Source organism: Pseudomyrmex gracilis, unplaced genomic scaffold (genome assembly GCF_002006095.1).
Source record: "Pseudomyrmex gracilis isolate BER0280 unplaced genomic scaffold, ASM200609v1 scaffold_16, whole genome shotgun sequence".
Classification (NCBI taxonomy): Eukaryota; Metazoa; Arthropoda; class Insecta; order Hymenoptera; family Formicidae; genus Pseudomyrmex; species Pseudomyrmex gracilis.
Window position 1 is genome coordinate 569274 of NW_018020600.1, and position 15393 is coordinate 584666.

Genomic DNA, 15393 nt, shown 5'->3' on the forward strand with positions numbered 1-15393 from the left:
GCAAAAAAAAAAGAGACATGTAAGACTAAAATCTTTAAGAATAAAGACTTGGTATTTTTTCATTACAGTCATATACTTCACAAGTTGAAACATAATAATAATTTGTTCTTCAACTTCTGTCTATAGTTTAAGTTAAGATTTTTTGACTTTTTGAATATGCTGCGTATAAGGGTCTATCTACATAAGATATAGACACGGGTCGCAGATCTCATGGAAGTGATTAATTGTGTTGATCAAATCAGCCAATCAACGTGATTATACCTATATTATATGTAATAAATAATTTATATAAGTAAATGATTGTATACATAGATATAATCATTTTTTATATATAGAAGTTTGAAAACTTGTATCGTTAAAGGTTATTTCTTTCGAATCATATACTCACGTTGCCATAACTCATAAATGTTTTAATAGTATATTTTTTTTATTTTGTTTCAATTTTTCTTTTAATATACACGTTTAATTGCATAAATATATTATACTTAAATGTGCATCTATAAAGGTAGAAAAGAAACTTATTACATTTTATAAGATGGTTTTTTATAAAATTTTGTATAAAAAATTTATCTCGTAAAGTATTCTAACATGTGTAATATATAAAGAAGAATGCTCTAGAGATGATCTTTTATACACATTTATATATTATAATAAATATATAAACAATTTTTAAATTTGTTTACTTTTAAAAATGTATAGGTATGTTACAACTAAATTTAAAACTATAATAAATATCAAATTAAAAATACAAGTATTTTATTCGCATCATGAAACATAGGAACTGAATAGCGCACAATAATTTAAATAATAAAATCTGTAAAAATCACACTAAGCCGCTTCACGTTACAAAAAGCTATTCTGTTTTTTAATATATGTATAGTATTACTATACCATACAAATTTTATTAAGCATAGAGTTTATAGTATCAGCACGTTATCAGCTATATAAATTTATCTAAACTTCCAAGTGAATACAATTAATAACGATAGTATAATTTTTTGGTCAGAGAAAACATGCTGTTTAAACAAATACAGTTATCATTTCGAGCGTAGATGTTCTTCTTCATCATCACTATAATCATCACTTAAATACTGATTATTTTGCGAAAACTCGTAGCGTCCTGTTTTCTTTGGCGGTGGACTGTGACATAAGATAAAATAATTTAAAATGAAGACAGAACTATTAAAACGTATATATATAGGATGTCCCACCTAACTTGAGCATTCTAAATATCTCGCTCATTTTTATGATAGGAGGATGCCGAAAAGGATCATTATTCAGTTCGAAGAGACAAATACTGTAATAAACAAGAACTTTTCAGATTCGCCTTGACCTTGTTTATCATATCGCGAAGATAAAAATATGTACTTTCAGATAAAAAATGACAATGACCTTGAAATCTTAAAAAATATGACCTTGAAAAAATTTCTTGTTTATTACAGTATTTGCCTCCTCGAACTGAATAATGACCCTTTTCGGCATTCTCCTATCATAAAAAATAAGCTAGATATTTAGAATGCTCAAGTTAGGTGAGACACCCTGTATATTGCCTTATTATTCTCAATTTCGAGTGTAAAAAATAATGTAGTCACAGAAATACATTCTGATTTTTGTTTACCTTGTCTGATCTTCATCATTATGGCTGCTGTTACTACTACTGTTTGGACTACCATCTCTTTTCGGACTTGCTGGTGGAGATAACGCTTGCATCAAACGGCCTTTACTTTCATTCCAAATTGTAGACTAAAAATATAAAAAGACAACATTCAATATGTTATATTTCTATATTTTTATATACTTATATAAGAAAAAAGTTGTATAACAGTTATGTACCAATCTGCCTTCTCTTCCGAACAATAAAAGGAAAGCGTCAATGAAATCCCGAGATTTCTCTTCCCATTTACTGATCATATCCATTCGTTTTTCACCAATATTTTCCATTACACGTTTTCCTTTATCTTTTAGATCATCGAACTTATTCTGCAGACGGAACTTTTTTTCCTGTACAATTGTTCTTATTGTTGAATCATCTTTTACATCTTTTTAAATGATTATAATATTACGTTTATATATAATCTAAAGCACTATGTTAAGAATAAACTTACATTAAGAAAAGAAACGTTGAGCTCTTTTGCACTATACCCTCGTGCAAGATTTCTTCTAACATATATATCGTAATCTTTTACTATTCTCGCCACTATGTCTGAAGTAGAAACTCCTTCTGTTCTTTGCGTAGCTACAAACATACCTTTAGCTTTTAACTTGGCATAAACATCTGATCCATCATCTGTCATATATGGTATATCATCGTGAGCAACAAAGTCAATCTACAACATTAACAGATATTTACATTTCTACTTGTGCAAAAGAAGTTTCGGTTTATTTTGGAAATTTAAAAATGTAAAAACATATATAAACACCTTGTGCTTTTCAATGAATTCATCATGAAGTTCCCAAGGTGCATCTCGCACTACTTCATCTACGTATCTGCAATGTCTGACTGCATCATATCTCTCTAGATCAGTCATTACAGTTCTTCCTTTTTTACTATGTGTCAATTCATCGTTACACACTATGAGACAAAATTAGAAATAATAAATATACACACACGATTTTTAACATCTATATAGAATAAATTTTTTTACAGTAATATTTGTGATAAATACCACCAACAATAAGATAAACATTTGTAAAAATGTTCTTAGCTTGTAGCAGTTGCCTTGCATGGCCTTGATGGAAAAGATCATAAATACCATCAGCGTAGACTCTAATTTTTCTAGGAGCTAGAAAAAAAAAATTAAATAATATACATGTATATATTTTGAAAAATAAATATCTATCTTAAAGCAATTATTTTTTGTCTTTCTATGATAAGTTTTAAGTCTTTTTTAAGATATACCTTTACCAGCTCTTGCTTGTTTTAAAGTAATTTTTATATTATAATCACAAGCATTTCTCTCTGCAATTGCATCTGGATCATCGCTGAAAGGTGCTTCTTTACAGATAGACTAAAACAACAATATAAAAATATATTTAAGTTACTAATATATATTAATTGTTATACTTAATAATGTAACTTATATTTTCTAGTTTTAGTTTGTTCATACATTATTGTATATAAATATAAAACAAATATTAATAATATTGCAAAACATTATTTTCTGTTGTGTTTAACTATGCACCTTTTACTTTGTAAAATAATTATAACAAAATATTTTATAGAATTGAAATGCTTACAGGATAAATTGGAAAATCTTCCCTAGAGCAGGATGCACTTTCTCCATTAAAATTATTCTGATAAGATACAGTATTCAGCATAGTGTCTTCTCTAGGACGCTTCCTTGACATTTTCTTATTGCAGAATTGTTGCCATGCAGCTTTGGTTCAACTATAAATGTAGAAAACTACTGCAGTTAAATATTATTACAATATAATTTTAAATTCTAAAGGAAAAATATATAAAATGCATTTCTATTGTGAAATATATAGAACACATTCTATTGATTAAAACATATAAAAGTATACTTTTGTTACAATATTTTTAACCATCACAATATACATTTTATAAACATATAACCTAATAAAACATCATTGTATATCTTACACACATGTTTGTCAAACAAAATTAATTTTTGTAATATATAACAGGTTAGTGTGATAATCACAATTAAATGATTATGGATAAATAGCAAACGCGACATAATCCGTGGCATTTTTTTTGAAATGGAAGTTTAATGAGCAAGCAAGAAAACTCAGGATCGAGATCTTCGACCTACGGTGTACCTCCGGTCGACGACGATGTCATGTAAGACCGCGCCTGCGAGCCGCGTGGCACGCACGTTCGGGAAAAAAAAAGAAAAAAGACGGGAAGGAAGAGAGAGAGAGAGAGAGAGAGAGAAAGACCGCATTACAGTGAAGACTATAAAAACAAACGACATTTTTTTATTGATAGGTACATGCAGGAAATAATGCGTCACAATGTGTTGCAAGCTAAAATTTTATCAAGCCACTTACAGCTATCGAATCGTAAATCCTGATATTCCTGGTCGATGATAAAATATAACACATTAGTATGAGATCGAGCGGAAAGAAACCTGCTATCGTATTGTGCGATTTTGCGTCCAAAATCACGCTAATATAATAGATAATAGTGTAACAGAGAGCGAGAAAAAAAACAAGATTGTTGAAACCGACAAGTTCCACGATACAACGTTGTTATTGCAGCAGGACACTTTACATGTTAATACAGATTTACTTATCAAAAAAATCGAGATATTTTAACTACTCCGACTTCCTCCGACTAGTCTCTGACAATGACTAATTAACACTGGTGCGTCTCACAGCTGACGTTTACCACTACCACTTGCACGTTCTCGCGCAGTCACCAAAAGGAACCAATCGTCGTGCTAAATAAAGAGTACTATATATTGGTATTCTTTTTTATACGAAACGTGTGATTGGCCACGCGTCAGGACGAATTATATTTATCTATTGTTTGCAGCTGAGAACAAATCAGAAGACAACTGCTCTGAAAGGATTGGTCGAACACCTACTTAACGGGTCAATCTTATCGCTTTTTTCTATTTTGTTGCTTGCTTTTTAAACTGAAAATGTTATACATATAAAAAAAAAAAAAAAAAACTAAAAAATGTACGTTGATTTGATACAATATTTCTAATACATCTACTGCACTGTTGAATGTGCAACAATGTGCATCTTTAAATTTTTAATTATAAATTTTAAATTTGTAATCTGCTTAAATTTTAACCAAGAAAAGGAAATTGTATTTGTTCTGTATTCCTAAATAGATCCACTATTCCGCATAATGATACCAAATGTTCTGTCACTAGGAAATAAATTGTAAACTATATGTATATATACTTACTCCTGTTTGTCAAAAAATCACAAAAATTCTCAAAATCTATAGTAAAAACATATTCGATTTAGATAAGCGAAGTAATATTGTTTTATATGATTACTCGCGTATGAGTTTCTTCCCCAAATATATATATATATATATATATATATATATATATATATATATATATATGACTTGTGAATTTATCAAACTCAAGAATTCTATAGTACATCTGGCATTTGACTCGTACTATTATAAATTTCAGAGATAAAATTATAAATGTAAATTACCATGTAACTGAGGTGACCGCACGTGCAAGACCGCACTCCTTGATCAATGTGCCGAGAGTACTGTTGTGGGCGGGGATATGGCTAAATTTCAAAATAATCACTACACTATGAAAGATTAAAACACCGCAGAAATTCTTAATCTATTTCAAGAATGGAATAAAACGTGTTGCCAGTAGTTTTCGAAGTTTATTATCAGTGCCGTCGCGGTTCTTTTCCACAATGATATAAGTGAATTGCCGTGAGTGCAATGAAAACATACGGTACGGTAGTCGCGACTGAAATCGTGGTAGAACGAGAAGCTAACGATGACGTAACATCGGATGATCGCCGGCGTCATGTAGGTATGCGTCCGACATGACACATTATCGGACACACAAGTGTACGTGTACATATACTCATACGAGAAAATATAATATAGCATGACTCATAAAAACACAATCGAGTGATTACAAAGCTGAGATTTATTTGTGAATTAATAATATAACTTTAAAATAATCTCTATAATTATATAAGAATTATGTATAAATTTTTTTTTACACTGATTGTGTGTGTAATTTTTATTCAGCTTACTGTCACAAATGTGTTGCATGAAAAACTCAAGAGTGATTTTCGTATGTCTTGAAAATTACATGCTAATTGCACGTGTGCAATTGTAAAAGATTATGATGTTTATTATCTGCAAAACAGTTATCGAGGCAGTGTCTGCTGAATATCAAGAATACATACAATCGAGCAATTCAACTTTTTATACACCTGTTTGTCGTTTATATATTCTGACAACGTATGTACAAATGCAAATGTTTATTTGTTACTTTTACTTCTCTCTAGATTTATACTTAAAAAAAAAATCATTATTCAAAGAATTTGTGTTAAAAGTAGCTGCGGATATTTTATACAGATAAATTTTCTTTCCATAAAACGGTTTTTTTAATAGTCGTAGATATTAGATCATGTAGCGTAAAATAAATTAGTAATAAGGGGATTGTTGAAACAAGTTGTTTTACTCAGTTCTCTTTGTTTAATATTGATGTTTTTTTCTATCGCGTGTTAACATCAATCGAAGGAAACGTAATGCGCGTAGCATCAATTAGTTTTATTGTTAATTTACCTAAGCTTCTACATGTCATTTTTTATTTGCTTTTTTAATTTTCTAGCAATATTAAATTAGTTGCATATGTTTGAAAAAGTTACAGCTAAAAAAATAAAACTCAATGTATATAAAGTAACTGTAAAATTACAAGAAAAATTGTAATCACTATTTAATTCACACATGTTTTTGCTTTCCTATGCAAAACATTTATTAGATCTTATGTTACAGCTTTATAATGATCATTAAACTAAGACGATATTCACAATCGGATCTTAATTTAAGATCGTCTTATTTATGTTTGTATGCTTTATATGCATATGAACATACACAAATTAGACGGTCTTATTTTTTTCAATAAACAACTATGAATATCACCTCCAAAGGTATTTTAAAGCTTCATTACGTTTCATTCAAAAGGCATTCGTATACCTCAATATTACATTATTGCGATATTATAATTAAATAACATCTACGGGATATCTAAGTTTAATAATAAAAATATCTATTATAAATCACAATGATTTTCGCTTCATGGCTACACTGGATAGAATTTCGCTTCTTGGCTACGAAATTCTAGTCTATTTTATGTTGACTTTATTTTGACAAAACAAAAAAAATATCTTGAGAATATAGATACAATGTAGGAAAAACCTATTCTATAATGATAAAATCATAATTGATTATGTTTATATAAAAAAGTTGTATTTTGCATTTGTGAACCTTACAGTTCGCTGTTTCGAGTAATTTAACATCGTTCGGCTTTCAATGGCGGAAAATATTTTTTAATTAAACATAATATTTGTGAATTTTTTAATTGATTGATCGTGCAAAAAATGTATAAACATTATGTCTAAATAAATATTAAGTTTAAAATAGTTTAAGAATTTGTTTTATATACTAATTTCCCCAAGAAATTTGTGTCATACTGAGTTCATTCAATTTTATAAAATGTCTTTTGAGTTAAGTCAGCGACACAGTGCATTTTTATCTATTAGATCGCTTGCATACTGGTTATCTTGCTAAAACTTGTGTTCTACTGGCTACGCTGCTGGATTTCCGTGATTAATCAGAAGCTGTTCAAGAATCGAGTCGAGTCACAACTGTTCAACCAACATGAAAATCCATACTTTGTGAGGCCAAGCTAGCAACACAACCAACACTTGCAACACTTTCTGCACTGTTGTGCACTACACGGTAGCAAGCGAGCAAATCTTAGCAATCTACAGAAACGCACTGTGTGCCGCTGGCTTTAATCTCATTTATCGCAGCATTGTAAATTAGGTAATAAACAAATTTTCAACATTCCCTGATAACAAAAAACTGTGAGAATCTGATAAGAAAGTATATATACTCAACAAATACGTAGGAAATAATATATGAAACACTTAAAATATATACTTGCTTACGTTTGATAGGTATAATCTAACTACCTAGAATTTCTGTGATTTCCTCAGAAGATTGATTAACGCGATGGTATTTATTATATTCTTTTTTAAATTTATATTACGATAGAGCACGTACAGAAGTTCAACTTAACGCGCTCAGTGCCTCGTGTAGTGCATGTTGCTGCTCCGCTGTCAATTGCATTATAGTTGCTTGAAACATAGTCTCATTATTCTGAAAAAGATAATATCTATTGTTAGAAAACATCATAAATATAAATGAGAACTTTAATCAAACTTTTTATCGTATTTTGATCCACCTGTATTTCTCTAACGATACTAATCATTCTAGACATGACAGGATTGTCAGTAGGCACAGCTTTTCTAAGTAGCGCTTCGGCGAAAAAGCTTATGAGTCGGGGCAAATGCGCATTATTTCTTCCTAATATCACTGCGTGGTTTGCTTCAATCAAATCACACAGATATCCGTAAACATGAGGGGCTTCATCTTCATCTTCGGTAACTGGTAGCCAAGTTAACCTGCACAAAAAGTTTATTAAATGTTAATTCATGCTTTTTTTTAAACACAACAAAGAGGACTTACTAATGTGGACTTAGAACTCACCAATGTGGAAGAATTTCATCAACATTGATTGCTTTATTATTATACTTAAGAATTTTTGTTACTGCTGAGATAGCATTTTCAGTGGAATTTATGTTCCCTGCCGATCTAGATTCAGGATCATTAATAACTTCTATTAGTTTCGGTATGGCTTCCGCACATGCTTGTGCAAAACCCTCTCCACCAAACTGGCCTAAAACTCCACAGCCATAAGCTGCCGCTTGTCTAACTTCGGGAGATTTATCAGTAACGTATTGAATCATCGGTCGTAGGAAAAGTTCCTGATATTTCGCACAGTCAGGTCCTCCAAATTCTATTATGTCATCAAAAACACACAAAGCCCATTGATGATCCGCCCAGGGTCTTTCGGGACTGAGTAATTTTACAAAATGTCCGCAAATCTGATCGAAATAAGGAAAAAACGAAGTCTTGTAAGTCGCAAACAATGCGTGTAAAATATCAGCAATTTTGCTGAGGGTAAATACATCCTCGTTGTCTTCGTCAGCAAGTTGTTCTTCAACGACCTGTAATCCAATAAATGTAAATATATAAAAAATATATAAAGCAAAACTGTGAAGAATTTACAGTCGAGTAATTACCTCGTCATAGTCTTCGTCCTTTCGTTTTTCCAGTCTAGCAACGGCTCTCTCAAAGTGATCATTAAGTAATTTATCCAAAAGTCGTAAGAGTTCAGTCATATGCGGTACACTCAAACAACCAGCACCCAGTGTTTCGATACATTTTGCTAACGAGGCCAAAAGTTCTACCAGTACTTCACACTCTGGCTCTGTATCAATAGCTTTCAATAAATCTGGGCAGATATAAGCCCACATACCTTCTAAATACTGCGAACCTAAATATTTAACACGTACATATTAACATAGAATTTTATAACATTTTATACAAATTACTATTTATATAATAACCTTTTATTTTAGCGCAGTCCAAAAGATACGGTAAGCTTGCCGCGGCAGCAATTCTAACACCATCGTGGAAATAAAACTTTAACATCGGAACCATTAATCGAACTACTTCTTCGGCGTAATCCGCAAAGCCTTCTTTCAATTCTCGCGCATAACAAACCAACATTTCGCACGCAGAAGCTTTATCTTCTAAACCTGCTGTTTTAATTCCGAAATTTTGTTGTTCTCCTAGTGAAACAAACTGCCAATCAAGATCACCTTCAATGCCTTCCATGTCGTCATTATCCAGTAATGCAACTTCCGGCTTCATAGCAGCTGTTCGTAATACAGGTCCCATCACCAACGGTAGATACTGCTCAAATTGTTTTCCTGTAGAGAGACAAAAATACAGAGAAAATAAAATTATACATTTCAGAAAGAAATCCTGTATTTCGGAAACTGCAATTATTAAAACAACTTTTTGTATGTTTAGAATCCGTTTCGTCTTACCAAGAATCTTACAAATTCTTGCCCAAGCAGATATAAGATAACTGGTTTGCGGATCATCATCCGGAAGATCACCTTCTGAATGAGTTTTCAGTAACATATCCATAACATCGCTAGCATCGGCAATAAACTGTTAAAATTTGAATAATTTTAAATGGCAATAAAACTTATCTTTAAAAAAAACAAATCAAAATTTATCAATTACTTTTTCTGGACCAACAGCTAGACCTATAAGACTGACACATTCGATGGTTTTGCCTCGTAACATTTTGTGTTCTTGTTGATTCGCATTTTTAATAATGTACTTTAAACAAGGCATTAATCTATCATAGTAAGTTACGAATTGTTCTTCACAAGTATCAGCAACTGAAGCGATTGTTGTGACAACCTGTATGAAGACAGATTCATATAGCGCAAAATACATGTAGATTTTATATTTAAATTCTATTTTTTTTAGAATTAGAGTTTATATATTTTACGATTAATTATAATTTAACATACTTGTTCAATTACGAGCTTAGTTCCTTTTTCTACCAATTCTTGAAACTTAGCAGTTAATATAGATTCAAGTTTGCCCATTATGGCATCGAGATATGGCGTCAGAATATGTTTCGGACATTCTTCACTGAAATTGACAAGAGCAGCACCGGCATGCGCTTGAACTCTAGGATTTTCGTTATCATCCAACACCATTAATAATCCAGGAATAACTTTATCATGAAATTTCTTCTCAAATATAGGCGAAAAATCCGTTGACATTTGTCCTACAGCATTGCAAGCGGCGTATCTTACACGAGGATGCTAAAAAAAAAAAAGAAAAAAGAAAAAAAGAAAAAGAAAAATAAGAGTATATTTGTTCTGATCTCCGATTTGTTCTGAGAAAATTTTATATTTCAAAATTATAGCTGATATTCATAATCGAATCTTATATTTAAGGTCGTTTTAAAGTATGTCTTAAATACTTACTGGATCTTGAAGATACTGTATAACACCATCCATTATTTGTGGTAAAAGATCTTGCATTTGTTTATGGCACCCTTCACCAACAGCTGATATAGCCATGAGTGCTGCATGTCTAAATAAAAAAACGTATGTATATTTTTTAAATTCTCTATCACTTTTATGCAAAACTTATTTCTATGTAAAAGAAAAAAAGAAAAATTACTTATAAACATCGAAAAAACTGTATGTTTTAAAACTATAGCAATTATACAGAATAATTGCCAACTCTCTTTTAAACATCCAACAAGAATCTCAAGTTCCAACTGCTAATACAGCAATGAAAAAGAGTTATCTTGATGGTTTACTCTATCACAGAAGTAACGCAATTACTTACATAAGAGTATGTAACTGCTGACTTTTCTGTGACACTGTTAATTATATGTATTTATATGTCATATATGTACAATTATATGTTAAACATCATATATATAATATAGTATAACAACATATATACCTGTATTTCCAATCACTGTTATTTAACATAGAAGGTATATTTTGCACAATTTGTGGGAGCATAGTTTTACCTCCCAAACCACATGCTAATCTATCTAAAGCACTTTCAGCAACTACATTATTACTATCGTTATCTTCTTCAATAATTTCATCAGAAAAACTCCATTTTTCGTCTTCTTCTAGATCAGTCATCATCTTCAGTACCAATGGCACTAACGATGAGATATATTTTCCACCAATTTTTCGTACCATCGCTGGTGCGGTTTCTGCCAAAGTTACCAAAACTTCAAGCGCTAATTGCCTCCAGGAATCAGACATATCTTCATCAGAAAATACAGTCATGCACATTTGCATTATATTATCTAATTGTCCCCTGAGGAATTTTGGTGTAGTTTCAGCGAGATCTATTAATACTTTTAAAAGAGCATCATCGTCCTGCTTTTCTATAGACAACGCAGTTACTTGTACAAGCGCTGGAAGTAGCTCAACAAAATGTTTGTGTATATTTTCTTCTTTGTCGTGTAATGCTATGAATGCTCCAATAGCTCTTACTGCTTGAAATCTGACCTATGAAACAATCGCAACTTTATTAGTTTCTCTCTCTTTTCGAAATAAAAAAAAAAAAAATTAGTAATTTGAAAAATATATTTAATTAAGAAGTTATTAATACAAAAATTACAACTAAACTTTTGTATGCCCCGTATCTGTCTGTAAATTAGTACTTTACAAGTTACAGTCATCAGAAAGCATATTTTATAGTTTTGGAAGAATTATGTGACGAGCAATTTAATCTTGTCATAACTCGTGTATCTGTCTTCCAGTAGACTTACTAAAAAAACAAATTTATAAAAACTGTATATTACCTCATAATTTGCCATATCTAGAACGGATTGTTGTAACATTTGTTTTATTAGATCGAGATAATTTGCTTGTTGATTTCCGAATACACCTGGGACGGATCTATGTAAATAAATTTTACATTCATTTATTTTTACTTCGTTTCCTAGCAAATGGTATTTCAAATGAATTAAAATTAAAAGGATCTTACGTGAACATACGAAGCGAACTTTCTTTCAATGCTGGTACTGGACTATTCGCACACTGAAATAGGAACTGCAGAAATTCTGGCCATTGATTGTTGCCCTCTTCATCTATTAGATTCCTAGCAACTTCAGCCACAACTTCACAAATTTTGCGTCTTATAGTTTCTGACTGTTCATTTTGGACTGACAATAAAAGTTGTTCCTTTAACTGAACTTGAGCTTCTGGTGGAATCTGAAATATGTATCAAATCTATTTTAAACTGACCTTTGACTTAAGATATCAAATAGAATATGTGATAAAAAGATATAAAAAGTTCCAAAAAATATAAATAACAACAATGTATATTGCAAAAAAAAACGTGTTTATTCTCATATAAAAATAAAAAAAATCTTAATAACCACCTTAGGATAAAAATCCATAAATTCTGAAGAAAATAGGCGACGCAGTAGTACTGCTGCCATTGTCCGTACTTCTTCTGCAAGTGAGCCATTGCAAATAGTACTTAAAAGGTATGTCACCTTACTTTCCATTGGAAGATTATTATATGCATCCTAAATAATCCCAAAAAGTAAAAAGTTATTTTTTAGTTTTTTATTATGATAAGAAGTATTTTTATAAAGTATAACAATATTAATAGTAATTTAATATCTATAATTAGATAAGTCTTTGTCCGTTATTACATGTAAATAAAAACTAAAAAAAAAAAACAAAAAAAAAATTTATATGTAAATATAACATTATATAGATACTAAACTCAATAAAAAAAAAATTTAATCAAAATTAATTTTATTTTACACAACAAAATGAAACTTATTTCGCAGTGCGTATTTGTAACCAGCACACGTGAATATTCGGCGAATTACGTTCGACACGTGATCGGACCGTGAGTCAAGGTAAAAGGCAAAACGTATATGTGTGTATATGTATATGTATGTACATATTTATATATACGTGTATATAACACACATTAGTACAGCAAGTAAAAACGAGAAAAAATTATAAGCTGTTTGAATCAAAGTGTACTCTAATTGCACAATCGTCAAATATGTAAACGAATAAGGGCAACACGTGTGCGGTCAGTTTTACAGCGATCGCCAGAAATCGAGCAAAGTACCCAGCGTAGGCGGGAAAACTGGATGCGTCCCTTGGCGAAGCATACAGCGAGCCGTGTTACGCAAAGCGCAAGACGCACGCGCGTGTAACAATATTTTTCACCCAGGACACGACATGCATATCTCGTTGAACCCGAGTCTCGTTATCTAAATTCATCCGAGAAATTCGCGAGTTGCGCGCAAATAATGGCCTCAGCACGCGCGGTGTCCGCATGCAAGACACCATTTTGGATTTTTTTTCTTGGTCTTCTCACGCGAGCAGTCGTCACATGCGATTGAATTTTGCTGAATTGCCTCGCGACATTCGTTTTCATCGATTATCGTAAACAACTAGTTTTCAGCCGATCAAGAGGATGCGCACGCGGGCTGCCGGCGTAACATCCACCACATGCGAGGTCTTGACAACACGTCGGCAACGTGGTCCGAATGTGATTGCGACATGTTGCAAAAATTCGCGGTCTCACATGCAGATTGCATTTGTACGGGCGTAACGACAAACGGATTATACATACCTCCGCTTGAGTTCGAACATCATTATCTGTGCTGAGGAGTGTATTCAAAAGCTGTTGAAACTGAACGAGATCCACCGCCATTGTCGCCAAACGAATAAAGCACTGAATCAACGCGCACTGACTCGAGCGATCGTCGTCTGATCAAGTGCCGCCATCTGTCGCGGAATGAATGGCCGCGTTCAGCAGAACAATTGCTGAATTGTCGTCTTGTCAACGCAAGACGCTGATTGAATGATTCTAAGAGTAAGAACCAATCACGTGCGATTGCTACAAAGCAGCTTGTTCTCCAGAACACAGCAATGGTTGGGTTCAGCAGAATCAAAAAGAAGAATGAGAGCGGCCAGGTCCATAAGAGTTTTTACGATCGTTTTTCCGTCCCGTAAGCTAGCGCAAGTCCACGGGTGGTGCACATTGGCAACTACGTAGCGGTGTCTAGGAGCGACTTGTCGATACGTACGCCATGTCCAAACGTGGAAATGGTTCTATTCCGTGCTATGTGCGATGCACATGATTCTAGTACAATTGCATCCTAGCATTCCTAGCCACTAAGACCTGGTTTATGCGGGCCTAAGATTTTAATATTTCTGTTTATTAACAGAAGCATAACAGAATATAACAGAAGCATTGAAATCCTATAGTTGAACTGTACCAATTCCGGCATAAATTAACAGTTATTACCCGCATAAACAAGGCCAAAACAAGGCCTTATTTGCCCGCATAAACCAGGTCTAAAGGCCATCACACATAAAATTACTTAAAACCGTAAGGCGTAGCCGTACGAAAATTGACCAATCAGAATGTATACTATGTCGCCATCACTTTCGGACGTAAATTTCCTATTGGTCAATTTCCTTACGGCTACGTCTTACGATCTTAAGTAATTTTATGTGTAATGACCTTAAAGTCACGTGTCTTTAAAAACGTGACTTAAAAAGGAGAGATGTACCGACAGAGAGACACATACGTCTATCTTAGTGTCGGCGCAACTAGAGGGTGTTATCTTTCGGACAGTAGCGGCTGGGCGGCCAAATCAAACTGATCGTGTTGTTGTGAGTACAGTAAATACCGTAAAGATGTTTTGGACCGCCGCAACATGTGTTAATATTTAGATACACGCAAGTGTAGTAATAGCTATTTAATTTGTAAAAATGCAAAATCATAGATAAAAACCCGCATAGATTTGTATCTCTCACATGCGGAAATGCAAAACATTTCGTTGTAACATCTGTCGTTATATGTGGTAATTTCGTTTTTACACGCGTGACGTTCGCTGTTAGCCGCGATCAGTTGATTTATCACGAAAGATATTACAGAATAAACATTTCAACACGTGTGTGTACAAGCGTATATTTGTACATCAAATGCGTTTTTATTCTATCTTTTATGTGTACCGCGCAAAAATCAACAAATTTCTAATTCAAGTAATTTTGAAAAACTTTGTTACGTTATATACATAAGCACAATATAACGCACTGAAATTGGGGTCTTGTATCGTTCAATATGAAATCTTGTAGACACAATGGAAAAAAATAATGAAAGAATTCGTAAAACTGTGACATTTAGTGTGACATGTTTCTCCACAGGTGCGATGGAAATTCAACTTGTAAAATTTCGACATA

The 15393-nt window shown here is 32.4% G+C and overlaps 2 protein-coding genes across 6 annotated transcripts; both read right to left on the reverse strand.

Annotated features, from left to right (window-relative positions):
* Positions 1-734: 734 nt before the first annotated feature.
* LOC109864008 (choline-phosphate cytidylyltransferase A-like) lies at positions 735-6312 on the reverse strand. 5 transcript variants are annotated; one of them, XM_020444776.1, is made up of 9 exons: positions 5149-6312; positions 3238-3388; positions 2900-3008; positions 2667-2783; positions 2421-2572; positions 2106-2327; positions 1834-2001; positions 1619-1743; positions 735-1140 (listed from the first exon to the last, which is right to left on the reverse strand). In XM_020444776.1, exons 2-9 carry the CDS (start codon positions 3346-3348, stop codon positions 1038-1040), a joined length of 1107 nt encoding a protein of 368 aa, XP_020300365.1. In that variant the 5' UTR covers positions 3349-3388; positions 5149-6312; the 3' UTR covers positions 735-1037. The 5 variants fall into 5 exon arrangements, with proteins under 5 accessions (XP_020300365.1, XP_020300364.1, XP_020300366.1 ...); XM_020444775.1 differs by lacking the exon at positions 5149-6312 and adding an exon at positions 4015-4549; XM_020444777.1 differs by lacking the exon at positions 5149-6312 and adding an exon at positions 3784-3861.
* An 11-nt stretch (positions 6313-6323) lies between these two features.
* LOC109864007 (importin-5) lies at positions 6324-13937 on the reverse strand. The gene is made up of 14 exons (XM_020444774.1): positions 13775-13937; positions 12552-12701; positions 12155-12381; positions 11970-12066; positions 11108-11673; positions 10618-10726; positions 10153-10452; positions 9857-10039; positions 9655-9781; positions 9169-9534; positions 8842-9095; positions 8246-8766; positions 7941-8160; positions 6324-7855 (listed from the first exon to the last, which is right to left on the reverse strand). The coding sequence occupies exons 1-14, from the start codon at positions 13853-13855 to the stop codon at positions 7766-7768; spliced, it is 3291 nt and encodes a 1096-aa protein (XP_020300363.1). The 5' UTR covers positions 13856-13937; the 3' UTR covers positions 6324-7765.
* Positions 13938-15393: the final 1456 nt, after the last annotated feature.